Source organism: Rhinopithecus roxellana, chromosome 12 (assembly GCF_007565055.1).
Source record: "Rhinopithecus roxellana isolate Shanxi Qingling chromosome 12, ASM756505v1, whole genome shotgun sequence".
NCBI lineage: Eukaryota > Metazoa > Chordata > Mammalia > Primates > Cercopithecidae > Rhinopithecus > Rhinopithecus roxellana.
Window position 1 is genome coordinate 123,181,482 of NC_044560.1, and position 25,660 is coordinate 123,207,141.

Consider the following 25,660-nt stretch of genomic DNA (forward strand, 5'->3'; position numbering starts at 1 on the left):
CCCAAGTCTCTTAGGAGTTACTATTTTAGATGAACTCCTAGATCAATTATACTTGGGTCTGGTGGGACTAAGGGGATGTTTCTTAGCAAAGTCTCCTCAGGTGCAAACATCAGCTACCTCTAACCCCTGCCTGTGGCTGGTAGTACATGCCAATCTGAGCATGTGTTCGCGACTACGATGAGTATGCCGCACTTCCGGCCAGATCGCCGGATTTCCGCTGAGTGACCCTTACAAGTCCTTCTTGATCCTGAAGTGGATTAGGTGCCGCTGTTGCTGCTGTTGTTGAATCTAGAACCGTAGCCAGACATGGGACTGGAGGACGAGCGAAAGATGCTTACCGAGTCCGGAGATCCTGAGGAGGTAAGGCAAGGCGATCCACTCGACCCTCTTCTCTGTCCTGAAGCCCAAGACCTAGCCCGCCAAAACACGCACGGGGCCTTCTTAGCCCCCAGTTTACCCTCTAGGATTTGCAGCGTCGGGAGCTCTAGCTCCCTCGACCTTTCCCCAGCATTCGTACGGTGACTTTGGACAGATAGATGACTAGTTTTTCTCTGGGCCTCGGCTTCTCCATTCTGTGAATGTAGTGAAGGTTTGAGAGCGAAAATGTTTTGTGGACTAAAGTCTTGTAAAAATATGACCTATGTTTGCAGTCAGTCAGATGTTCTGAAGCTCGCGTTTCACAGGTTTGGGGAGCAAACAGACCACCTTGCCCCAGCTCAGGTTAGGAATCCCTACCATATCTACTGGGGAGGTTCGGAAGACCTGGCCTTGTGATTTCCTTTTCTTTGAGGAAGGTGTGTGCCTTTGGGGACAGTGAAGGAATGTACGATGTTATTCTGTGATGGAAGAAGGAGCTCTTTCCTAGGGAAAGAGTGCTGCTATGATAAGTATTTATTGACTGCTTGCTATTCCAAGTGCTTTACATGCACTAATTAATTTCTTTTTTCTTTTTCTTTTTCTTTTTTTTTTTTGAGACAGAGTCTCGCTCTGTCGCCCAGGCTGGAGTGCAGTGGCGCTATCTCGGCTCGCTGCAACCTCCGCCTCCTGGATTCAGGCGATTCTCCTGCCTCAGCCTCCCAAGTAGCTGGGTAGCTGGGACTACAGGTGCCCACCACCACGCCCGGCTAATTTTTGTGTTTTTAGTAGAGACGGGGGTTTCACCATGTTGGCCAGGCTGGTCTCGAACTCCTGACCTCGTGAACCGCCCACCTCGGCCTCCCAAAGTCCTGGGATTACAGGCGTGAGCCACCGCGCCCGGCCCTAATTCATTTCGTCTATACACTATTCCTATGAAGTAAGTGTTAGGTACTATTAGTGCCATTTTTACAGATGAGGAAACAAGGGTAGAGGTTAAATATCTTTTCTAAGGTCACACAGCTAACATATTGGTGCAGCTAGGAATTGCAGCCAAGCAGCGCGGTTCTAGAACCGGGACTCTTACCCATTATGCGACACAGCCACTAGTTGTTTCTAATCTCATTTCCTGTCTGTTCTCTGGTCACTTCGGGGCAGCTGTTCTGGGCTGTGGGTTCAGAATAATTGGAGACTTATTTATCCCTTAATTTTTCTCGTCTTATTATTTCTAAAAAGAAATAGAGCCTGAGGCCGGGCGCAGTGGCTCACGCCTGTAATCCCAGCACTTTGGGAGGACAGCCTAGGCAGGCGGGTTGCGTGAGTTCAGGAGTTGGACCAGCCTGGGCAACGTGGTCAAACCCCGTCTCTACAAAAAATACAGAAATTAGCCCGGCATGGTGGTAAATGCCTGTGGTCTCAACTGCTCAGGAGTTTGAGCCCAGGAAGTCCAGGCTGCAGTGAGCTGTGATTGTGTCACCGCACTCCAGCCAAGGCAACCCGGGTGAGACCCTGTCTCAAAAAAAAAAGAAAGAAAAGAAAAGAAAGAAATGGAGCCTGCCTCAGAAAGGCAGAAAGGTCAGCAAGATCCACCGCTGCAGTAGATGAGAAAAGAGTAAATAACCAGTCAGTTTTAAGCTAGGGTATTCTGGCTGTGCGCGGTGGCTCAGGCCTGTAATCCCAGCACTTTGGGAGACCGAGGCAGGTGGATCACTAGGTCAGGAGATCCAGACCATCCTGGCTAACACGGTGAAACCCCGTCTCTACTAAAAATACAAAAAATTAGCCGGGCATGGTGGCGGGTGCCTGTAGTCCCAGCTACTTGGGAGGCTGAGACAGGAGAATGGCGTGAACCGGAGAGGCAGAGCTTGCAATGAGCCGAGATCGTGCCACTGCAGCCTGGGTGACAGAGCAAGACTCCGTCTCAAAAAATAATAATAATAATAAAATAAAGTAGGGTATTCTATGAGGAACCCATAATTCTTTTTTTTTTTTTTTCATAGTCTAGAAAAAAATGGGTTTTCCTCCTAACTTGGTTTGGGATGTAAGGACTAAATTTAGCTATTTGTAGCAATACTGGGACAAATATTTTAGATTGTGTAGGCCCCATGTGAACATCTGGCAGCTTGAATCTGTATCAGAAGATGTCTAATTACTGTTTATTATCTCTAAACTGGGATTACTTCCTTAAGGGACTGTTATGATTAATTAAATCATATTAGATATGAAGGTGCTTTGTAAACTGGAGAGTATTAAGCACACTTAGGTTCTTGTTAATGAAAGTGAGATGGTGTCTCTGTCTTGAAATGAACCTGGGATTCCTTTTAACCAAGTATGGTAAGGTGACAGATCTGCAGTCAACTGCCTTTGAAAGAAGAGTTTATTATTACTTAAAGTTCCCAAAAGAGGAATATACCACACAAAAAAATGCAGGGCTGTATGGGGAAGTGTCCGAGCTAGTCAGGAGGCAGAAGGTGTGAGGGGAAGGAAGCATGGCTCAGCACCTTGGTTTCTATGGGAAGGAATTGGTGGGCGGGGTAGGTACACTTGCTCAAATTTAGGATTGGATGGTTTGAATAATTTCATTGGGCTCTGGCTTATAGGGCTGGTTCCTAGTTGTCCTATATTTGTCCCTGGGGTGATTTAGAGAAGGGGAAACAGGAGCTTAGTGTATGAAACGTAGATAAAGGAGGCAGGGCCAGGCCGAGTGGCTAACGCCTATAATCCCACCACTTTGGGAGGCCGAGGTAGGAGGATTGATTGAGCCCAGGAGTTTGAGAGCAACCTGGGCAACATAATGAGACCCTGTCTCTACTAAAAAAAAATGTTTAAGTTAGCCAGGCATGTGATATGTGCTTATGGTCCTAACTACTTAGAAGGCTAAGGCAGGAGGATCACCTGAGCCCAGGAGTTTGTGGCTGCAGTGAGCTATGATGGCACCACTGCACTACAGCCTGGGTGACAGAGCAAGACCCTGTCTCTTAAACAAAACAAAAGATAAAGGAGGCAGTTGGCTACAAGCGCTTTGGATAGTTAGGTTGCATATGAAAGGTATGCTCGCAGGCAAGTTTGCTGTCTAAAAATTAGCTAGCCCTGGAAGAGCAGGATTAGCTCCAGGATTAGCAAGGCCTCTAAAATGTAAAAACATCATAAAACACAGAAAACAAAATAACATCATTAATAGCAGTGTCAATGTCTATCTTCAGTAATTACATCAGTATGATCGGGAATAAATATGTCATAAAATTGCTGCTAACATTAATTTTGTTTTCCTTTTGTAGGAGGAAGAGGAAGAGGAGGAATTAGTGGTAAGAACTGTCTCAGGTTTGGAAACATCTCAGTAAAAGCAGGGTTTGAGCCTCATGAAACTCTAAGGGCATTTTAAGGAGTCTTTACTTGATACCTTGTAGATAATGGGGGTGGAATAAGCTTTGATACTTCCCATGCATTGGAGTGTTTGGGGTGTGACCCTTGGAAGCTGAGTCTATTCTGGGTCTGGGGCTTCTTCAGTTGTGGTCAGGGAGCAGACGGCATTTTGAGGGCCTGGCACTCAATCATCTGCTATTTGTGGTTTAATAAAGAACTTTGGGCCAGGCATGGTGGCTCATGCCTGTAATCCCAGCACTTTGGGAGGCCGAGGCAGGCAGATTGCCTGAGGTCGGGAGTTCAAGACCAGCCTGAACAACATGGAGAAACCCTGCTGTCTCCACTAAAAATACAAAATTAGCCGGACGTGGTGGCTCATGCCTGTAATCCCAGCTACTTGAGAGGCTGAGGCAGGAGAATTGCTTGAACTCAGAAGGCGAAGGTTGTGGTTAGCCGAGATTGTGCCATTGCACTCTAGCCTGGGCAACAGGAGCGAAATTCCATCTTAAAAAAAAAAAAAGAACTCTGAGGGAACCTTTGTTAGATAGTCCTTCTCTATGTTAGCATTGCCTTTCTAGCTGGGCAGCTGGGGTGCATAGGCCTGGTTCTCAGACAAGGGGATTTGAAATTTCAGACGTGACATATTCCAAAATGCCATGTTAACAAGTAAGGCCTCCTATAGATCTATTTCAAGTTTGGCCAGGTTTCCTTTACTACCTTGTTTTTCAGATAGGACTGAGGCTTTCAGTGCATACTGGCAACCTTGGAAGGCAGGAATGTGAAACTTTTCCCTACTACTTAGCATCAGAATTGAATGGGAGACCGCATTCTGCCATTTCTGGCGGCAGTGTGGCTCTGCCAGCTGGCCTTCTGCACGGTAATTCAGAGGCAGCACCTTGGTTTGGTGGTTGTGTTAATCAAAGCATATGTGTTTGGTGGGTCTCCGCTAAAAATCCCCATTTTGTTTTTTTTCTATTTCTACATCAGGATCCCCTAACAACAGTGAGAGAGCAATGCGAGCAGTTGGAGAAATGTGTAAAGGCCCGGGAGCGGCTAGAGCTCTGTGATGAGCGCGTGTCCTCTCGATCACATACAGAAGAGGATTGCACGGAGGAGCTCTTAGACTTCTTGCATGCAAGGGACCATTGCGTAAGTCCGTCTGAAGTCAGGAAGGGGAAAGGTTGCAGTGGTCAGGGAAAACTTGGTGCTGACAATCTTTCCATACTAGGGGAAGGCCCATCAGTGAGTATTTACTCTGGGCCCAATATATGTGATGTACAGTGCTGAGCATTTTATGTAAATAACCTATTTTATTTTTTTGAGACAGGGTCTCACTATGTTGCCCAGGCTGAAGTATAGTGGCATGATCATAACTCAGTGCCAACCTTGAACTCCTGGGCCTAAGTGATTCTGCCTTGGCCTCCCAAGTAGGTGGGACTACAGGTGCATGCCATCATGAGAGGCTAATTTTTAATTTTTTAATTTTTTCTAGTGACGGCGCCTTGTTATGTTGCCCAGGCTGATCTGAAACTCCTGGGCTCAAGTAGTCCTCCCATTTTGGCCCTCTAAAGTGCTGGGATTATAGGCATGAGCCATTGTGCCTGGCCTGTAAATAATCTTGCCTAATCCTTACTACTTCCCACTGGAGATAGGTATCATTATCCCATTTCACAGATAGAAACTGAGGCTCAGAGAAAAAAAATAAACATCCCAACACGCACTGCTAAACAGTGGGGAAGCTGGATTTTGTACTGTTCAATAACAGACTGTTCTTTAAAAATAATTTGTATTGGCCAGGCGCAGTGGCTCACGCCTGTAATCCTAGCACTTTGGGAGGCCGAGGCGGGCGGATCACAAAGTCAGGAGATCGAGACCATCCTGTGAATGGTGAAACCCCGTCTCTACTTAAAATACAAAAAATTAGCCAGGCGTGGTGGTGGGCGCCTGTAGTCCCAGCTGCTTGGGAGGCTGAGGCAGGAGAATGGTGTGAACCCGGGAGGCAGAGCTTGCAGTGAGCTGAGGTTGTACCAAAAAATAATAATAATAATTTGTATCCTCAAATATGTCTAATATATAGTAGTTGGTCCAAAAAGTTGCTTTTTTTTTTTTTGGAGGCACAGTCTGGCTCTGCTGCCAGGCTGGAGTGCAATGGCACAACCTCGGCTCACTGCAAGCTCCACCTCCCGGGTTCACACCATTCTGTTGCCTTAGCCTCCCAAGTAGCTGCGACCACAGGCGCCCGCCACCACGCCCGGCTAATTTTTTCTTTTGTTTTTTGTATTTTTAGTAGAGACAGGGTTTCACGGTGTTAGCCAGGATGGTCTCAATCTCCTGATCCCATGATCCACAGCACCCAGACTTTCTTTTTTTTTTTTTTTTTTTTTGGGATAAGGTCTTGCTCTGTCACCCAGGCTGGAGTGCCATGGCACAATCATGGCTCGGTACAGCCTCTACCTCCTGGTTCAAGCAATCCTTCTGCCTTAGCCCCCGAGTTGCCAGGACTATAGGCACATGCTACCATGCCTTGGTCATTTTTTTTAAATTTTTTTAAAATTTGAGACTGAGTCTCACTTTGTCGCCCAGGCCGGAGTGCAGTGGTGTAATCTCAGCTGACTGCAACCTCTACCTCCCTGGTTCAAGTGATTATCCTGCTTCAGCCTCCCAAGTAACTGGGATTAAAGATGCACGCCACCACACCCAGCTAATTTTTTGTTTGTTTGTTTGTATTTTTAGTAGAGACAGGGTTTCACCATGTTGGCCAGGCTGGTCTCAAACTCCTGACCTCCAGTGATCCACCTGCCTCAGCCTCCCAAAGTGCTGAGATTACAGGCGTGAGCCACTGCACCTGGCCCATGCCTGGGTAATTTTTGTACTTTTTGTAGCGATGGGGTTTTGCTGTATTGCCCAGGTTGCTCTAGAACTCCTGGGTTCACATGTGCCATTCATCTCAGCTTCCCAAAGTGTTGGGATTATAGGTGTGAGATACCACACCTGGCCTCAAGGGGTTGTTTTTTAAAAGTAAACTTATCAGGCAGGGCATGGTGGCTGACGCCTATGATCCTGGCACTTTTGGAAGGCCAAGGCAGGAGGAGCCCTTGACCCCAGGAGTTACAAGACTAGCCTGGGCAACATAGGGGAACCCTGTCTCTATTTTTAAAAAATCAAAAGTAATAAAAGTAAACTTCTGCTTGACTCTTACATATAACACAGTAAGGTATTTTATATAAATTATATGTAAGCAAAGTTTGATGTGGTTGCTTCTATTAAACTAATTGGATGGCCCATAAACATATGAAAAGATGTTCAACATCATTAGCCATCAGGGATACTACCATAACACTTTATACCCACTGCCCACTAGGATGGCTATAATAAAAAAGATAACGAGTGTTGAAGAGGATGTGGAAAAGTTGGAAACCTCATATGCTGTCGGTAAAGGTGTAAATTGGTACAGCCACTGTGGAAAACATCTGGCACTTCTTCAAAAGGCTAAGCATACAGTTAATATATGACACAGCAATTCCATTTGAAGACATATACCCAAGAGAAATGAAAACACCTGTACACAAATGTTCATAGAAGCATTGTTTATACTACCCAAAAAGTGGAAACACCATAAATGTCCGTCAGCTAGGCCGGGCATGGTGGCTCATGCCTGTAATCCCAGAACTTTGGGAGCTCAAGGCAGGTGGATCACCTGAGCCCAGGAGTTTGAGACCAGCCTGGGCAACATGGTAAAACCCTGTCTCTACAAAAAATATATATATAAAAAGATAACCGGGCATGCTGGCTCACACCTGTAGTCCTAGCGACTTGGGAGGCTGAGGTGGGAGGATCACCTGAGCCTGGGGAAGTCAAGGCTTCAATGAGCCATGATCATGCCACTGCACTCCAGCCTAGGTGACAAAGCGAGACTCCGTCAAAAAAAAGAAATTACAGCAGCTCACGCCTGTAATCCCAGCACTTTGGGAGGCCGAGGCAGGTGGATCACCTGCTGTCAGGAGTTCAAGACCAGCCTGGACAACATGGCGAAATCCTGTCTCTACTAAAAAATATAAAAATTAGCTGGGTGTGTTGGTGGGCACCTGTAATCCCAGCTGCTCAGGAGGCTGAGGCAGGAGAATTGCTTGAACCTAGGAGGCGGAGGTTGTAGTGAGCTGAGATCGCGCCATTACACTCCAGCCTGGGTGACAGAGCAAAACTCTGTCTCAAAAAAAAAAAAAAAAAAAAAGCAAACAAACCAAAAAAAGCAAACAAAAAAAAACCAAAACTGGGGCAGGATTTCTTGATTCCTAGATTTTCACCAAAATTTAGGTTTGTTAAGAATTTAGGCCAGGCACGGTGGCTCAAGCCTGTAATCCCAGTACTTTGGGAGGCCTAGACGGGTGGATCACGAGGTCAGGAGAGTGAGACCATCCTGGCTAACACGGTGAAACCCCATCTCTACTAAAAATACAAAAAACTAGCCGGGCGAGGTGGCGGGCGCCTGTAGTCCCAGCTACTCGGAAGGCTGAGGCAGGAGAAGGGCGTGAACCCGGGAGGCGGAGCTTGCAGTGAGCTGAGATCCGGCCACTGCACTCCAGCCTGGGCGACAGAGCGAGACTCCGTCTCAAAAAAAAAAAAGAATTTAAGGTAATATGTAATTCTGTATATAAAATATGCCAAAAGATGGTGCTCTTATTAAATTTTTTCTTTTGGCCAATTTGGGTGTTATTTAAAGAGAAGTTTAAAATAAGAAACTGGGCCAGGTGCAATGGTTCACACATGTAATCCCAGTACTTTGGGAGGCCAAGGCAGAGGATCAATTGAGCACAGGAGTTTGAGACCAGTCTGGGCAACATAGGGAGGACCCATCTCTTAAAAAAAAAAAAAAAAAAATGAGCAGGGCGTGGTGGCACACGCCTGTGGACCCAGTTACTCATGAGGCTGAGGTGAGAGGATTGCTTGAGCCTGGGAGGTTGAGGCTGCAGTGAGCTATGATTGTATCACTATACTCCAGTTTGGGCAACAGAGTGAAACCTTGAAACGTTGTCTCAAAAAAAAAAAAAAGAAAAAAGAAACCAGTAAGTAGGGGAAAGAGATATGAAGAAAGACATAGGCCAGGCACAGTGGCTCTCATCTTTAATCCCAACACTTTAGGAGGCCAAGACGGTAGATCACCTGAGGTCAGGAGTTCAAGACCAGCCTGACCAATATGATGAAACCCCGTCTCTACTAAAAACACAAAAATTAGCTGGGCTTGGTGGTATATGCATCTGTAATCCCAGCTACTCGAGAGGCTGAAACAGGAGAATTGCTTGAACCCAGGAGGCGGAGGCTGCAGTGAGCCAAAGTTGCGCCATTGCACACCACCCTGGGCAACGAGCAAAACTCAAAAAAAAGTCTCAAAAAAAAAGAAGGGAAACTCTGACACATGCTGCAACATTGATGAACCTTGGAGACATTATACTAAGTGTCAGGGAGGACAACCATTGTATCGTTCCACTTCTGTGAGGTACCTAGAATAGTAGTCACATTCATAGAGACAGAAAGTAGAATGGTAGTAATCAGGAGCTGAGGGGAGAAAGGAAGTGGAGAGTTACTGTTTAATGGATATAGTTTTGATTTGGTAAGATGAAAAAGTTCCCAAGATTGGAAGTTCTAGATATCGTAGGAGACTGTATGGTTGTAGAACAATGGGAGGGAATGCACTTAACTGCCACAGAAATGTACAGTTAAAAATGGTTAAAGTGGAGCCATGTACGGTGGCTCACACCTGCAATCCCCACACTTTGGGAGGCCAAGGCAGGCACATCACTTGAGGTCAGGAGTTTGAGACCACCTGGGACAACATGGTGAAACCTTGTGTCTACTAAAAATACAGAAATTAGGCCGGGCACGATGGCTCAAGCCTGTAATCCCAGCACTTTGGGAGGCCGAGACGGGCGGATCACGAGGTCAGGAGATCAAGACCATCCTGGCTAACACAGTGAAACCCCATCTCTACAAAAAAATACAAAAAACTAGCCGGGCGAGGTGGCGGGCGCCTGTAGTCCCAGCTACTCAGGAGACTGAGGCAGGAGAATGGCGTAAACCCGGGAGGCGGAGCTTGCAGTGAGCTGAGATCCGGCCACTGCACTCCAGCCTGGGCGACAGAGCGAGACTCCGTCTCAAAAAAAAAAAAAAGGCAAGTCATGATCTGTTCCCTTAATTAATGTCCCCTCCTATTGATTTTCCCCCTCCCACTGTGTGGTCATTCTAAAAACATTTACATATGTTTGTGAGCCAAGCACTGGTTTAGGATCTGGGAGTAAGATAGACATAGTTCCTTCATTCACTGAGTTTATGAGCCAGCATAGGAAACAGAAGTAGAACAAGTGCTAAACTTTGGTAAGTCTCAGGTATAACTTTCTCAGGGTAATATTAACTGAACTCCCCGCCCCGCCCCGCCTCGCCTCCCATTTATTTTCCTCCTAGCATTTCCCATTATCAGAGGTTACCTTATTTATGTGTTCATTTTAACTCATTACCCTGTAAGTTTCTTAAGTGACAGATGTGTCTTGTTACAGTTATAACTCACTCAGCACTTAGAACACTACCTGGCATATAGAAGATGTCCTGTGAATATGTGTTGAATTAATATGTAATGTTAATATCACTGATGGGGAGGTACAGGTTTCTGTGGAAAGATAGGGACAGATTTGTGTGTGGATAGGGGCTTATTGAGAGAAGGCTTGCAGGAAATGACATGTATAAGATCTAAATTCTAAAGGAAGAATAAAAGATGAAACAAGTAGGGAGTTCACTAGGACTCAAGTGCTGCGTGCATCTGTGAGAAGGGGAGTTGTGAGAAGAGAGGCAGTAGTTTCAGGTCTTGAAGGACCTTGTAAGCCATGACATTAAAGCTGCCAATTGATTACCTCCTTTTCTTTCCCCTATCTAGGTGGCCCACAAACTCTTTAACAACTTGAAATAAATGTGTGGACTTATTCACCCCAGCCTTCATCTTCTGGGCATCAGAATATTTCCTTATGGTTTTGGATATACCATTTGTTTCTTATTTGTGTAACTGTAAGTTCACATGAACCTCATAGATTTTGGCTTAGGCTGGTAGCTTCTATGTAATTTGCAGTGATTCTATCTTAATAAAAGTTCTGTGATCTGCAAACCTGCCCCCTGTCCTTTTTTTTTAAATTGAGAATTTTTTTTTTTTAATTTGAAATTTTCTTTTATTTTTGAAGGGGTGGGGAGCTGCAAGGGGGACGGGGTCTCACTTTGTTGGCCAGGCTGGAATGCAGTGGCGCAAACATCTCATTGCAGCCTCCACCTCCTGGGCTCAAGTGATCCTCCCACCTCGGCCACCAAGTAGCTAGGATACATTACCACTCCCAGCTAATTTTAAAAATATTTTGTAGAGGCCGGGCGCGGTGGCTCACGCCTGTCATCCCAGATCAGGAGATTGAGACCATCCTGGCTAACATGGTGAAACCCTGTCTGTACTAAAAATACAAAAAATTAGCTGGGTGTGGTGGCAGTCGCCTGTGGTCCCAGCTACTCAGGAGGCTGAGGCAGGAGAGTGGCGTGAACCCAGGAGGTGGAGCTTGCAGTGAGTGGAGATTGTGCCACTGCACTCCAGCCTGGGCGACAGAACGAGACTCTGTCCCCCAAAAAAAATATTTTGTAGAGATGGCATCTCACTATGTCCAGGCTGGTCTTGAACTCTGACCTCAAGCAATCCTCCTGCCTCAGCCTCCCAAAGTACTGCGGTTATAGGCATGAGCCACCACACGTGGACCACAATTTTTAGACACATTAGATGTACCCATCACCTATCAAGTATGTATGTCTTGATGAGGGCTGTGCCTGGCACAGTGGCTTATACCTGTAATCCCAACACTTTCAGAGGCTAAGGCAAGAGGATCTCTTGAAGCCAGGAGTTCAAGACCAGCCTAGGCAACATAGTGAGATCCTGTCTCTACAAAAATAAGTAGCTGGGTGTGATGGTGTTCTCCTGTAGTCCTAGCTACTTGGGAGGCTAAGATAGAAGGATTCCTTAAGCCCAAAGTTCAGGGGTTACATTGAGCTATGATCACTGGGTCTGGGACACATAGTTGAGACCCTGTATTTTTTAAAAAGAGAAAAAGCCAGGTGAGATGGCTCACAGCTGTAATCCTAGCACTTTGGGAGGCTGAGGTAGGAGGATTACTTGAGGCTGTGAGTTCTTGAGACCAGCCTGGGCAACATAGTGAGACTCTGCCTCTACAAAAAAAAATTATGTAAGAAACTTGGCCCGCTGTGGTGGCTCATGCCTGTAATCCTAGCACTTTGGGAGGCCGAGGCGGGCAGATTGCCTGAGCTCAGGAGTTCGAGACCAGCCTGGGCAACACGGTGAAACCCCGTTTCTGCTAAAATACAAAAAAAAAAAAGCCAGGTATAGTGGCATGCGCCTGTAGTCCCAGCTACTCGGGAGGCTGAGGCAGGAGAATTGCCTGAACCCGGGAGGTGGAAGTTGCAGTGAGCCGAGACCCCGCCACTGCACTCCAGCCTGGGTGACAGAGTGAGACTCCATCAATAAAAAAAAAAACTTTTCACTTTGGGAGGCCAAGGCGAGGGGATGGCAAGGTCAGGAGATCGAGACACAATGAAACCGTGTCTCTACTAAAAATACAAAAAAAATAGCTGGGCATGGTGGCAGGCTGAGAATGGCGTGAACCCAGGAGGCAGAGCTTGCAGTGAGCCGAGATTGTGTCACTGCACTCCAGCCTGGGCAACAGAGTGAGACTCCATCTCAAAAAAGAAAAAAAGCGGCCGGGCGCAGTGGGTCACGCCTGTAATCCCAGCACTTTGGGAGGCCGAGACGGGCAGATCATGAGGTCAGGAGTTCGAGACCATCCTGGCTAACACGGTGAAACCCCATCTCTACTAAAAAATACAAAAAGCTACCCGGGCGAGGTGGCTGGCGCCTGTAGTCCCAGCTACTCGGGAGGGTGAGGCAGGAGAATGGCATAAACCTGGGAGGCAGAGCTTACAGTGAGCTGAGATCCACCCACTACACTCCAGCCTGAGCGACAGAGCGAGACTCCATCTCAAAAAAAAAGAAAAAAGGAAAAAAGCCAGACAAGGTGGTTCACAACCTATAATCCCAGCACTTTGGGAGGCCAAGGTGAGGTAGGTGGATCACGTGAGGTCAGGAGTTTGAGACCAGCCTGGCCAACATGGCAAAACCTTCTCTACAAAATTCGGAGGGCGTGGTAGTGGGTGCCTGTATCCCAGCTACTCGGGAGGCTGAGGCATGAGAATGGCTTGAACCAGGGAGACGGAGGTTGCAGAAAGCTGAGATTGTGCTATTGCACTCCAGTCTGGGTGACAGAAGGAGACTCCATCTCAAAAAAATAAAAAAAAAATAAAAATAAATTTATTTTTTAAAAGACAGGGGCTTGGCCGGGTGCCATGACTCACGCCTATAATTCCAGCACTTTGGGAGGCTGAGGTGGGTGGATCACCTGAGGTCGGGAGTTTGAGACCAGCCTGGCTAACATGGTGAAACCTCGTCTCTACTAAAAATACAAAAAAATTAGCCGGGCGTAGTGGCGGGCACCTGTAATCCCAGCTGCTCAGGAGGCTGAGGCAGAAGAATTGCTTGAAACTGGGAGGTGGAGGTTGCAGTGAGCCGAGATCGCGCCACTGCACTCTAGCCTGGGCGACAAGAGTGAGACTCCGTCTCAAACAACAAAAAAAGAAAAGGCAAAAACCAGAACAAATGCTGTGGTGTTTAGGTATTGGTATGCACTAAAAAAAAAAAAAAAAAAAAAAAACAGACGGTCTCGCTCTATTGCCCAAGTTGGAGTGTAGTGGCACCATCATAGCTCACTGCAGCTTCGAACTGGGCTAAAGAGATCCTCCTGCCTCAGCTTCCCAGTAGCTAGGACTTACAGGTACATGCCACCATGCCCGGCTAATTTTTTAAAAAGGGAATGAGGACCAGGTGTGGTGGTTCACTGCTGTAATCCCAGCACTTTGGGAGGCCAAGGCAGGTCGATCACTTAAGGTCAGGAGTTTGAGACCAGCCTGGCCAACATGACGTATCCCCATCTCTACTAAAAATACAATAATTAGCACTGGGCATGGTGGCTCACACCTGTAATCCCAGCATTTTGGGAGGCCGAGTTAGACGGATCACTTGAGGCCAAGAGCTCGAGACCAGCCGGGCCAACATGGTGAAACCCTATCTCTACTAAAAATACAAAAATTAGGCCGGGCGCGGTGGCTCACTCCTGTAATCCCAGCACTTTGGGAGGCCGAGGCGGGTGGATCATGAGGTCAGGAGATCAAGACCATCCTGGCTAACGCAGTGAAACCCCGTCTCTACTAAAAATACAAAAAATTAGCCGGGCGTAGTGGTGGGCATCTGTAGTCCCAGCTACTCGGGAGGCTGAGGCAGGAGAATGGCGTGAAGCCAGGAGGCGGAGCTTGCAGTGAGCCGAGACTGGGTCACTGCACTCCAGCCTGGGCGACAGAGCGAGACTCCATCTCAAGAAAAGAAAAAAAAAAATACAAAAATTAGCCAGGTGCAGTGGCACATGCCTGTAACCCCATCTACTCAGGAGGCTAAAGCAGGAGAATCACTTGAACTTGGCAGACAGAGGCTGCAGTGAGCCAAGATTATGCCATCGCACTCCAGCCTGGGTGACAGTGAGTGAGACTCCATCTCTAAATAAATAAACAAACAAAAATTAGCCAGCCTGTAGCCCCAGCTACTCAGGAGACTGAGGCAGGAGAATCTCTTGAACCTGGGAGGCAGAGGCTGCAGTGAGCTGAGATTGTACCACTGCACTCCAGCCTGGGTGACAGAACAAGACTCCATCTCAAAAAGAATTGGAGTGTGTAGGGTTGTGGTGGAAGGGTACTGGAGTCTAAGCAAGATGAGAATAGGGCACCTGGGAAGGTGGTTCTGGCAATGGGAGATTGGTTACATATAGGAAGGATTAATCCAATAGGTAAATATATTGCAGATTATGGGAGCTAGCAATCAGAGAATAGAGTTACAAATATGGAAAAGGTTTGGCTGGGTGCAGTGGCTCATGCCTTTAATCCCAGCTCTTTGGGAGACTGAGGTGGGCAGATCACCTGAGGCCAGGAGTTCAAAACCAGCCTGGCCAACATGGCAAAACTAAATATCCCCAAAAAAAAAAAACAACAACAACAACAGCCTAACATGGTGGCATGTGCCTGTAGTCCCAGCTACTTAGGAGGCCACAGCAGGAGAATCACATGAATCCAGGAGGCAGAGGTTGCAGTAAGCTGAGACAGCACCACTGCACTCCAGCCTGGGCAACAAAGCAAGAATCCGTCTCAAAAGAAAAAAAGAAAAAAAAAAAGAAAGGGTAAAAACCAGAACAAACCCTGTAGTGTTTAGGTATTGGTATGCACTAAATAAATACAAATTTAGTAAATAAGTAGACATAGATGCCAGTATGTGTATATGTAAGGAATTAATATATTCCTTAGCTCTGCCCATGAAGAGATCTTCATTCCCTAGTTAAAGGAACCAGGGTTCCGTGGAGGAAGAGGTGATTCCAGGGCTGAGACAGGGAAAGTACAAGTTAAGTCTGGAACATTTCATTCCATAAGGAAAGAAGTGTGTCCCCATTTCAACAGGTGTAGCTAAAAGCAAACAAAAGGAAGTGCTCAAAGAATGATAGGGCATGTCAAAAGTACACAAAAACCACTAGCCAAATCTGGGATAATTTGAGCATCAAAATATATGATGATAGTACTGGATTATACCCCTTTGAATACAAGGAATACATTATTTCATACAAATATAAATAAGTGAATTAGTTGAACGAATGGTGAAGAAGGGGATACTTGTTAATTATAAAAGGAAAAGTACACTGAAGAAGCCTGGCAGAAAGCTTAGATGAATACTGACATCACCAATAATGGCACAAATAACTATACCACATAGAAGCAGCAAGGAGAACACAGCATCACTGTGATTCCTGCAAAAGATACTGATATGGTTTGGATCTGTATCCCTATCCAAATCTCATTTCTTTTTTTTTTTTGAGATGGAGCTTTGCTCTTGTCACCCAGACTGGAGTGCAATGGCATGATCTCGGCTCACTGCAACCTCCGACTCCTGGGTTCAAGCAGTTCTGCCTCAGCTACCCGAGTATCTGGGATTACAGGCGCCTGCTACCATGCCCAGCTAATTTTTTATATTTTTAGTAGAACGGGGTTTCACCATGTTGGCCAGACTGGTCTCGAACTCCTGACCTCAGGTGATCCACCCACCTCGGCCTCCGAAAGTGCTGGGATTACAGTTGTGAGCCACTGCGCCCAGCCCCAAATCTCACTTCAAATTGTAATCCCCAGGTGTCAAAGGAGGGACCTCGTGGGAGACGACTGGATCATGGGGGTGGTTTCCCCCATGCTATTGATGTGATAGTGAGTGAGTTCTCATGAGATCTGATGGTTTAAAATATTTTGACAGTCCCCCCATCTCATCCCCAGCTTCCCTCCACCCCCCACCGCTGCTATGTAAGATGTGTCTTGTTTCCCCTGTGCCTTCCCCCATGATTGTAAGTTCCTGAGGCCTTCCCAGCCGTGTGGAACTGAGTTAATTAAGCCTCTTGTGTTTATAAATTACTCAGTCTCAAGTAGGTTTTGTGTTTGTTTTTTGTTTTTTTTGAGACTGAGTCTCACTCTGTTGCCCAGGCTGGAGTGCAGTGGTGCGATCTCAGCTCACTGCTGCAACCTCGGCTCCTCAGGTTCAACTGATTCTCCTGCCTCAGCCTCCCTAGTAGCTGGGATTACAGGCGCACACCACCACACCTGGCTAATTTCTGTATTTTTAGCAGAGACAGGGTTTCACCCTGTTGGCCAGGCTGGTCTCCAACTCCTGACCTCAAGTGATCCGCCCACCTCAGTTTCCCAAAGTGCTGAGATTACAGGCAGGAGCCACCGTGCCTGGCCTCAGGTAGTTCTTTTTTTTTTTTTTTTTTTTGAGATAGAGTTTCACTCTTGTTGCCCGGGCTGGAGTGCAATGGCCCACTCTTGGCTCACTGCAACCTCTGCCTCTCCGGTTCAAGTGGTTCTTCTGCCTCAGCCTCCCGAGTAGCTGGGATTATAGGCATGTGCCACCATGCCTGGCTAATTTTTTTTTTATTTTTAGTAGAGACAGGGTTTCACCATCATGGCCAGGCTGGTCTCAAACTCCTCACCTTAGGTGATCTGCCAGCCTTGGTCTCCCAAAATGCTGGGATTACAGGTGTGAGCCACTGCGCCCGACCCTTTTTTTTTTTTTTTTTTTTTTTTTTTGAGACAGAGTCTTGCTCTGTCACCAGGCTGGAGTTTAGTGGCACGATCTCGGTTCACTGCAACACTGCAACCTCCAACTCCCTGGTTCAAGCTATTCTATTCTCCTGCCTCAGCCTCCTGAGTAGCTGGGATTACAGGCACGCGCCACCACGCCCAGCTAATTTTTGTTTTTTTAGTAGAGACAGAGTTTCACCATGTTGGCCAGGATGGTCTCAATCTCCTGACCTCGTGATCTACCTGCCTCGGCCTCCCAAAGTACTGGGATTATAGACATGAGCCACCGTGCCCGGCACTCAAGTAGTTTTTTATGAGTGTCAAAACGGACTAATACAGATACATAAGTTGAATCTAACCAGATACATCAAGTTGAGGGAAATTCTACAAAATTGGACATTATAAAACATAATCCTCACCTGTGTCAAGGTTGCAAAAGGCAAGGAAAGACTGAAGAACTTTCCGATTGAAGGAGACCAAAGAGACAAGACAACTGAATACAACATGTGATTCTGAATTGATCATTGTTATTAAGGACATGATGAGGGCCAGGCATGGTGGCTCATGCATGTAATCCCAGCACTTCTGAAGGCTGAGGTGGGAAGACCATTTGAGGTCAGAAGTTAGAGACCAGCCTGGCCTACATGGGAAACTTCATCTCTACTAAAAATACAAAAATTAGCCGGGCATGATAGTGCACGCCTGTAGTCCCAGCTATTCTGGAGGTGGAAGTTGCAGTAAGCCGAGATCACGCCCCTGCACTCCAGCCTGGGGGGCGACAGAGTGAGACTCCATCTCCAAAAAAAAAAAAGAAAAGATCAGAACATACACTTTCCTCAATGTCCCCATGGGAAAAAAGACCCCCCCAGCCCCCTTCAGCTGCGATATACCTTTTTCCCAGCAAGCCATATTCCTCCTAAGCATGCCCACAAAAGGTACCTAAATGGCACATGTGCATGCTGGATGTGCCAATAGCAGGTTCCCCACAGTGTCCCACATGGGGCCAAGACCTACATGCAAACACTCAGTGTTGTTTTGTTTTGTTCTCATTCTCTACTCTGTGGTGTAACGATATTGTTGAAAATGTCAAAAAAGGTTGGGTGCTTTGGGAGGCCAAGGCAGGTGGATTGCTTGAGCTCAGGAGTTTGAGATCAGCCTGGGCAGCATGGTGAAATCTGTCTCTACTAAAAATACAAAAATTGGCCAGGCGCAGTGGCCCACGCCTATAATCCCAGCCCTTTGGGAGGCAGAGACAGGTGGATAACGAGGTCAGGAGTTCAAGACCAGCCTGGCCAATATGGTGAAACCTTGTCTCTAATAAAAATACAAAAATTAGCCCAGTGTGGTGGGCGTGCACCTGTAGTCCCAGCTACTCAGGAGGCTGAGGCAGGAGAATCACTTGAACCCAGAGGTGGAGGTTGCAGTGAGCTGAGATCGTGCCACTGCACTCCAGCCTAGAGGACAAAATGAGACACCACCTCAGAAAGAAAAAAAAAATAGCCGGGCATGGTGGCACAAGCCTGTAGTCCCAGCTACTCAGGAGGCTGAGTTGGGAGGATCACTTGAGACTGGGAGACAGAGGTTGCAGTAAACAGGGATCCTGCCACTGCACTCCAGCCTGGGTAACAGAGCGGGCCCTTGTCTAAAAGAAAAAGGGAAATAAAAGGTCAAAAAGCCCACAGATACTCCTGTGGGTAACAGTGATAAGAAAAAGAGAAAACATTTATGTTTATCCACAGCATAGAAAATCAAGTTGTTGGAGAAACTGGATAGCAATGTAAGTGTGAGATGTCTTACGGAAGAGTACTGTGATGGTTAATACTGAGTGTCGACTTGATTGAATTGAAGGACGCAAAGTATTGATCCTGAGTGTGTCTGTGAGGTGTTGCCAAAGGAGATTAACATTTGAGTCAGTGGCTGGGAAAGGCAGATCACCCTTAATCTGGGTGGGCATCATTTAATCAGCTGCCAGTGTGGCTAGTATATAAAACAGGCAGAAAAATGTGAAAAGGTGAGACAGGCCTTGCCTCCTGGCCTACATCTCTCTCCCCTGCCCTCGAACATCGGACTCCAAGTTCTTCAGTTTTGGGACTTGGACTGGCTCTCCTTGCTCCTCAGCCTGCAGACGGCCTATTGTGGTACCTTGTGATCATGCGAGTTAATACCTAATAAACTCCCCTTTAAAGATATATATAATCTTTTTTTTTTTTTTTTGAGACGGAGTCTCGCTCTGTCGCCCGGGCTGGAGTGCAGCGGCCGGATCTCAGCTCACTGCAAGCTCCGCCTCCCGGGTTCACGCCATTCTCCTGCCTCAGCCTCCCGAGTAGCTGGGACTACAGGCGCCCGCCACTGTGCCCGGCTAGTTTTTTGTATTTTTTAGTAGAGACGGTGTTTCACCGTGTTAGCCAGGATGGTCTCGATCTCCTGACCTCGTGATCCGCCCGTCTCGGCCTCCCAAAGTGCTGGGATTACAGGCTTGAGCCACCGCGCCCGGCCTTTTTTTTTTTTTTGAGATGTAGTCTTGCTCTATCACCCAGGCTGGAGTGCAGTGACATGGTCTCGGCTCACTGCAACCTCTGCCTTTTGGGTTTAAGTGATTCTTGTGCCTCAGCCTCCCGAGTAGCTGGTATTATAGGCATGTGCCATCATGCTCGGCTAATTTTTGTATTTTTAGTAGAGACGGGGTTTTGCCATGTTGGCCAGGCTGGTCTCAAACTCCTGACCTCAAGTGATCTGCCCACCTTGGCCTCCCAAAGTGCTGAGATTACAGGCATGAGCCACTGTACCTGGTCATATATATATATATCTCCTATTAGTTCTGTCCCTCTAGATAATCCTGATTCATACAGATTTTGGTACCAGGAGTGGTTCTAGAGGAACAGAATATTAAGGCTGGAGTTCTTTTTTTGGCTTTGGGATTTCTGGAGTTGGCTGCTTAATATGATTAGACCCCAAAATGCTAAGGACTCTACTTCTTTTTTTTTTTTTTTTTTTTTTAGACGGAGTCTTGCTCTGTCGCCCAGGCTGGAGTGCAGTGGCCGGATCTCAGCTCACTGCAAGCTCCACCTTCCAGGTTCACGCCATTCTCCTGCCTCAGCCTCCCGAGTAGCTGGGACTACAGGTGCCCGCCACTGCGCCCGGCTAGTTTTTTGTATTTTTTTTAGTAGAGATGGGGTTTCACCGTGTTAGCCAGGATGGTCTCGATCTCCTGACCTCGTGATCCGCCCGTCTCGGCCTCCCAAAGTGCTGGGATTACAGGCTTGAGCCACCACGCCCGGCCAAGGACTCTACTTCTAATAGTACGGAGAACATTGATAGTCTTTGGCGTGAACTGTTTAGAGTTATGCAAAATAAATGCATTTGACACTCCTGATTCACTGCTCATGAGAGGAAAGGAGTTTAGTGACTCTATACATAATACCTTGACCATATGTGGAGAACCAAGGAACATAATGAAGCTGGTTGGTTGTTCCTAAGTTCAGTGGACAAAGTGATGAAAGAAAATGATGAACTCAGGGATTCTGTCTCCCAGCTTCAGAAGCAGATACTGAGCCTCAAATCTGCTAAGATTGCCCTGAGTGAGTCTTAGCTGCTGTAGAAAAAGAGCTGAAATTGTGGAAAAACAAACACAAGCTCTTATCATGCAAGTGGCTGACCTGCAATGAAAGGTGCATGCACAGCCTTACCAGGTGTCTACTGTTAAAATAGGGGCATTGATTGGAAAAGAATGGGACCCTAAAACTTGGAATGGGGACATGTGGGAGGACCCTGATGAAGCTGAGGACACTGAGTTTGTAACTCTGATAAACATTTTTTGCCAGAAGAAACAGCCTTTCTATCCCTAGTAGTGGCAACACACCCTCCCCCACCCATGCTGCCATCAGCCTGTCCACCTTTGTCTGAGGAGATAAACTCTGTGCTGCCTAGGGCAACAGTGATGGCCTCCCCTGAGGCAGTTGCCAGGCAAGATAATGTTGATTCTCCTCAGGAGCCACCCCCAACATGTTTGCTTCTAGACCTATAACTAAAGTCCTAGCTGGCCCCTAGAGATGAGGTTCAGGGTGTGACCCATGAGGAGGTGTGTTACACTTGAAAAGAACTGCTTGAGTTTTCTGATTTATATAAACAGAAATCTGGAGAACAGGCATAGGAATGGATATTAAGGGTGTGGGATAATGGTGGAAGGAACATAAAGTTGGATCAGGCTTAATTTATTGATTTGGGCCTATTAAGTAGGGGCTCTGCCTTTAATGTTGCAGCCTGGAGAGTTAAAAAAAGGTTCTAATTGTTTACTTGCTTGGTTAGTTGAAATAAGGATTAAAAGATGGGCCATTGTGAGCAAGCTGGAAATCCCTGATCTCTCTTGGTTTAATGTAGAGGAAGGGATTCCAAAGGCTTAGGGAGATTGGGATGGTGGAGTGGATTAGTCACTTTAGACTTATTCATCCCAGCTGGGAGGGTCCAGAAGATACACCCTTGACCAATGCCTTGTGAAATAGATTTGTGAAGGCAGCACCTGCATTGTTGGTCCCAAGCATTTGACTATGGTACACTCAATTGTATTAAATTTTCAAATGGGTTTGGTGCAATGGCTCACACCTATGATCCCAACACTTTAAGGCTATGAGGCAGGAGGATCTCTTGAACCAGGAATTTGAGACCAACCTGGGCAACATAGTGAGACCCCATCTCTACAAAAAAATTTAAAAATAGCCGCCAGGGGCCAGGCACGGTGGCTCAAGCCTGTAATCCCAGCACTTTGGGAGGCCGAGGCGGGCGGATCACGAGGTCAGGAGATCGAGACCATCCTGGCTAACACTGTGAAACCCCGTCTCTACTAAAAAATACAAAAAACTAGCCAGGCGAGGTGGCGGGCGCCTGTAGTCCCAGCTACTCGGGAGGCTGAGGCAGGAGAATGGTGTGAACCCGGGAGCCGGAGCTTGCAGTGAGCTGAGATCCGGCCACTGCACTCCAGCCCGGGCCACAGAGCGAGACTCCGTCTCAAAAAAAAAAAAAAAAAAAATAGCCGCCAGGTGTGGTGGCTCGCTCCTGTAATCCCAGCACTTTGGGAGGCCGAGGCGGGCCGATCATGAGGTCAGGAGATCAAGACCATCCTGGCTAACACAGTGCAACTCTGTCTCTACTAAAAATACCAAAAAAAAAAAAAAAAAAAAAAATTAGCCAGTTGTGGTGGCGGGTGCATGTAGTCCCAGCTACTCGGGAGGCTGAGGCAGGAGAATGGTGTGAACCCGGGAGGTGGAGCTTGCCAGCCCAGTGACAGAGAGAGACTCCATCTCAAAAAAAAAAACAAAAACAAAACAAACTAGCCAGGCATGGTGGCACATGCTTATAGTCCCAGCTACTAGAGAGGCTGACGTGGGAGGATTGACTGAGCCCAGGAGGGCAAGGCTGCAGTAAACTATGATTGTGCCATGGCATTCCAGCCTGGGCAACAGAGTGAAACACTCTCAAAAAAAAAAAAAACTCAAATGTACACCAACAGTGAAATTTTGCAGTGAACATCCCTAAACTCTTCACCCAGATTTTAGTAAATGTTTAGTGATTGGTTTGGCTCTGTGTCCCCACCCAAATCTCATCTTGTAGCTCCATAATTCCCATGTGTTGTGGGAGGGACCTGGTGGGAGATGACTGAATCGGGGGGCAGGTCTTTCCTGTGTTGTTCTTGTGATAGTGAATGCGTCTCACGAGATCTGATGGTTTTAAAAACAGGAGTTTCCCTGCACAAGCCCTTTTTGCATGCTGCCATCCACGTAAGATGTGATTTGCACTGTAGTACAGCCTGGGAAACAGAGTAAGACTGTCCAGAAAAAAAAAAAAGAAATAAAGAAAAAAGAGACTGGGTTATTTATTTATTTATTATTATTATTATTATTTTATTTTTATTTATTTTTTTTTTGAGACAGAGTCTCGCTCTGTCACCCAGGCTGGAGTGCAGTGGCCCAGTCTCGGCTCACTGCAAGCTCTGCCTCCTGGGTTCACACCATTCTCCTGCCTCAGGCTCCCGAGTAGCTGGGATTACAGGCGCTCGCCACCTCGCCCGGCTAGTTTTTTGTATTTTTTAGTAGAGACGGGGTTTCACCGTGTTAGCCAGAATGGTCTCGATCTCCTGACCTCGTGATTCGCCTGCCTCCGCCTCCCAAAGTGCTGGGATTACAGGCATGAGCCACAGCGCCCGGCTATTATTATTATTTTTTGAGAGGGAATCTTGCATTGTCGCCCGGGCTGGAGTGCAGTGGCGCATCTGGGCTCACTGCAAGCTTCACCTCCCGGGTTCAAGCGATTCTCCTGCCTCAGCCTCCCGAGTAGCTAGAACTACAGGCGCCTGCCACCACACCGGGCTAATTTTTTTAAAAATATATTTTTAGTACAGACGAGGTTTCACTGTGTTAGCCAGGATGGTCTCGATCTCCTGACCTCGTGATCCGCCCGCCTTCACCTCCCAAAGTGCTGGGATTACAGGCGTGAGCCACTGCACCTGGTGAGACTGAGTAATTTATAAAGAAAAGAGGTTTAATTGACTCACAGTTCTGCAGGCAAGCATGGGTGGGGAGGCCTCAGGAAACTTACAATCATGGCAGAAGGTGAAGGGAAAGCAGGTTCATCTTACATGGCTGGAGCAGGAGGGATAGAGAGAAGGCGGAGGTGCTACACACTTTTTGTTTTGTTTTGTTTTGTTTTCAGACAGAGTCTCGCTCTGTCACCCAGGCTGGAGTGCAGTGGTGAGATCACGGCTCACTGCAGCCTCCACCTCCTGGGTTCAAGCCTTAGCCTCCCAAGTAGCTGAGACTACAGGCGTATGCCACCATGCCCAGTTAATTTTTTTTTTTTTTTGTATTTTTAGTAGAGATGGGGTTTTACCATATTGGCCAGGCTGGTCTTGAACTCCTGACCTCGTGATCCGCCTGCCTCGGCCTCCCAAAGTGCTGGGATTACAGGCATGAGCCATCATGACCAGCTGGTGCTATACACTTTTTTTTTTTTTTTTGAGACAGAGTCTCGCTCTGTCGCCCAGGCTGGAGTGCAGTGGCCGGATCTTGGCTCACTGCACACTCCGCGTCCCGGGTTTATGCCATTCTGCCTCAGCCTCCCCAGTGACTGGGACTACAGGCGCCCACCACCTCGCCCAGCTAGTTTTTTTGTATTTTTTAGTAGAGACGGGGTTTCACCGGGTTAGCCAGGATGTTCTCGATCTCCTGACCTTGTGATCCGCCCGTCTCAGCCTCCCAAAGTGCTGGGATTACAGGCTTGAGCCACCGCGCCTGGCTGCTATACACTTTTTTTTTTTTGAGACGGAGTCTCGCTCTGTCGCCCGGGCTGGAGTGCAGTGGCCGGATCTCAGCTCACTGCAAGCTCCGCCTCCCGGATTTACGCCATTCTCCTGCCTCAGCCTCCCGAGTAGCTGGGACTACAGGCGCCCGCCACCTCGCCCGGCTAGTTTTTGTATTTTTTAGTAGAGACGAGGTTTCACAGTGTTAGCCAGGATGGTCTCGATCTTCTGACCTCGTGATCTGCCCGTCTTGGCCTCCCAAAGTGCTGGGATTACAGGCTTGAGCCACCACGCCCGGCCGCTAGTGATTATTTTTAAGACAGCTTGTAACCGTATGATTTGGTTGATCATGTAAATGGGGGTCCAGTATCCCCACGAGCCGTTCTGTGCCTAAGTAGCAGGCTTATAATATTGTATGATTCTCTCAGGGGGCCATTTGTCATTTTTTCATTTTCTTACAGCTATGCTTCTCTTTTCGCGGGAAGCATAGACAAGGAAGCGCAGGAGTTCGCCTGTTTTTACAGGTCGTAGGAAGAAAAATGGTTTAATAGTGCCAGTAACACAACTACCTGCCCACTGGTCAGGTAATTTGGTGTAAGCTCTATGCCCACATATAATCCAGTGGGGACTGTCCAGTCCTGGTGGGACTCCGGGTGGGTCCACATGGTTTGCAACTTTGGGAATTTACTAAATGGATTTCTCTCTGTGTGATCTGAACTCCACCAAGTGACTGTTCTTGTGGTACCATTATACAGTTTCTGTCTCAGACAACTAAGTCATCCTATGGGGTGAGTGAATTCTTTTCCTTCTCTAGCTATGCAATATTGTCCAATAATTGAGGTTTTTAGTACCTAGAAATTATCAAGGTGATTCTTTTGAGCCGGGAATTCATCAGGAACTGGGTCTGTAGGTACTAATTCTCGGGCTTCCTATGGCCATTGATCTCCTATTACAGTTCCTCCACATAACATGAAGTGACACTGAGAGACTGTGCTACATGCTCGGCTAATTGCAAAAACAAATTTCTTGTTTTTCCTGGAATTTCTGGTACTGGCACATTTAGTTCATCATAGAAAGTTTGAAACACTGGCTCAGGAGAGCGTTTGTAAACTTCTCCTCGAACCAAGATACTTACTCCAGGATCCAGTCCGGCCCCATCGATTCCTAAGGTCACATGCTCCTCTTTTTTCCAGCGAGGATCAAGGGGATTGGTTATTACTAGCTCTAAGGGTTACATTGTCCCTTAGTACAGGAAGGGCCATTTGTTCCTTTCTGAAGGTGGACTGGATCCTTTATTTTTTTTCTTTTTTTTAATCCAAGTGTCCTAAATGACACAAGACCAGTATTTACATTTATTTC

The 25,660-nt window shown here is 47.1% G+C and overlaps 1 protein-coding gene across 2 annotated transcripts; it reads left to right on the plus strand.

Annotated features, from left to right (window-relative positions):
* The first annotated feature begins 172 nt into the window (after positions 1-172).
* On the plus strand, positions 173-10,864 carry LOC104662117 (cytochrome b-c1 complex subunit 6, mitochondrial). 2 transcript variants are annotated; one of them, XM_010363030.2, is made up of 5 exons: positions 205-360; positions 3,633-3,659; positions 4,447-4,594; positions 4,705-4,866; positions 10,640-10,864. In XM_010363030.2, exons 3-5 carry the CDS (start codon positions 4,532-4,534, stop codon positions 10,670-10,672), a joined length of 258 nt encoding a protein of 85 aa, XP_010361332.1. In that variant the 5' UTR covers positions 205-360; positions 3,633-3,659; positions 4,447-4,531; the 3' UTR covers positions 10,673-10,864. The 2 variants fall into 2 exon arrangements, with proteins under 2 accessions (XP_010361331.1, XP_010361332.1); XM_010363029.2 differs by lacking the exon at positions 4,447-4,594 and having other exon boundaries at positions 173-360.
* Positions 10,865-25,660: the final 14,796 nt, after the last annotated feature.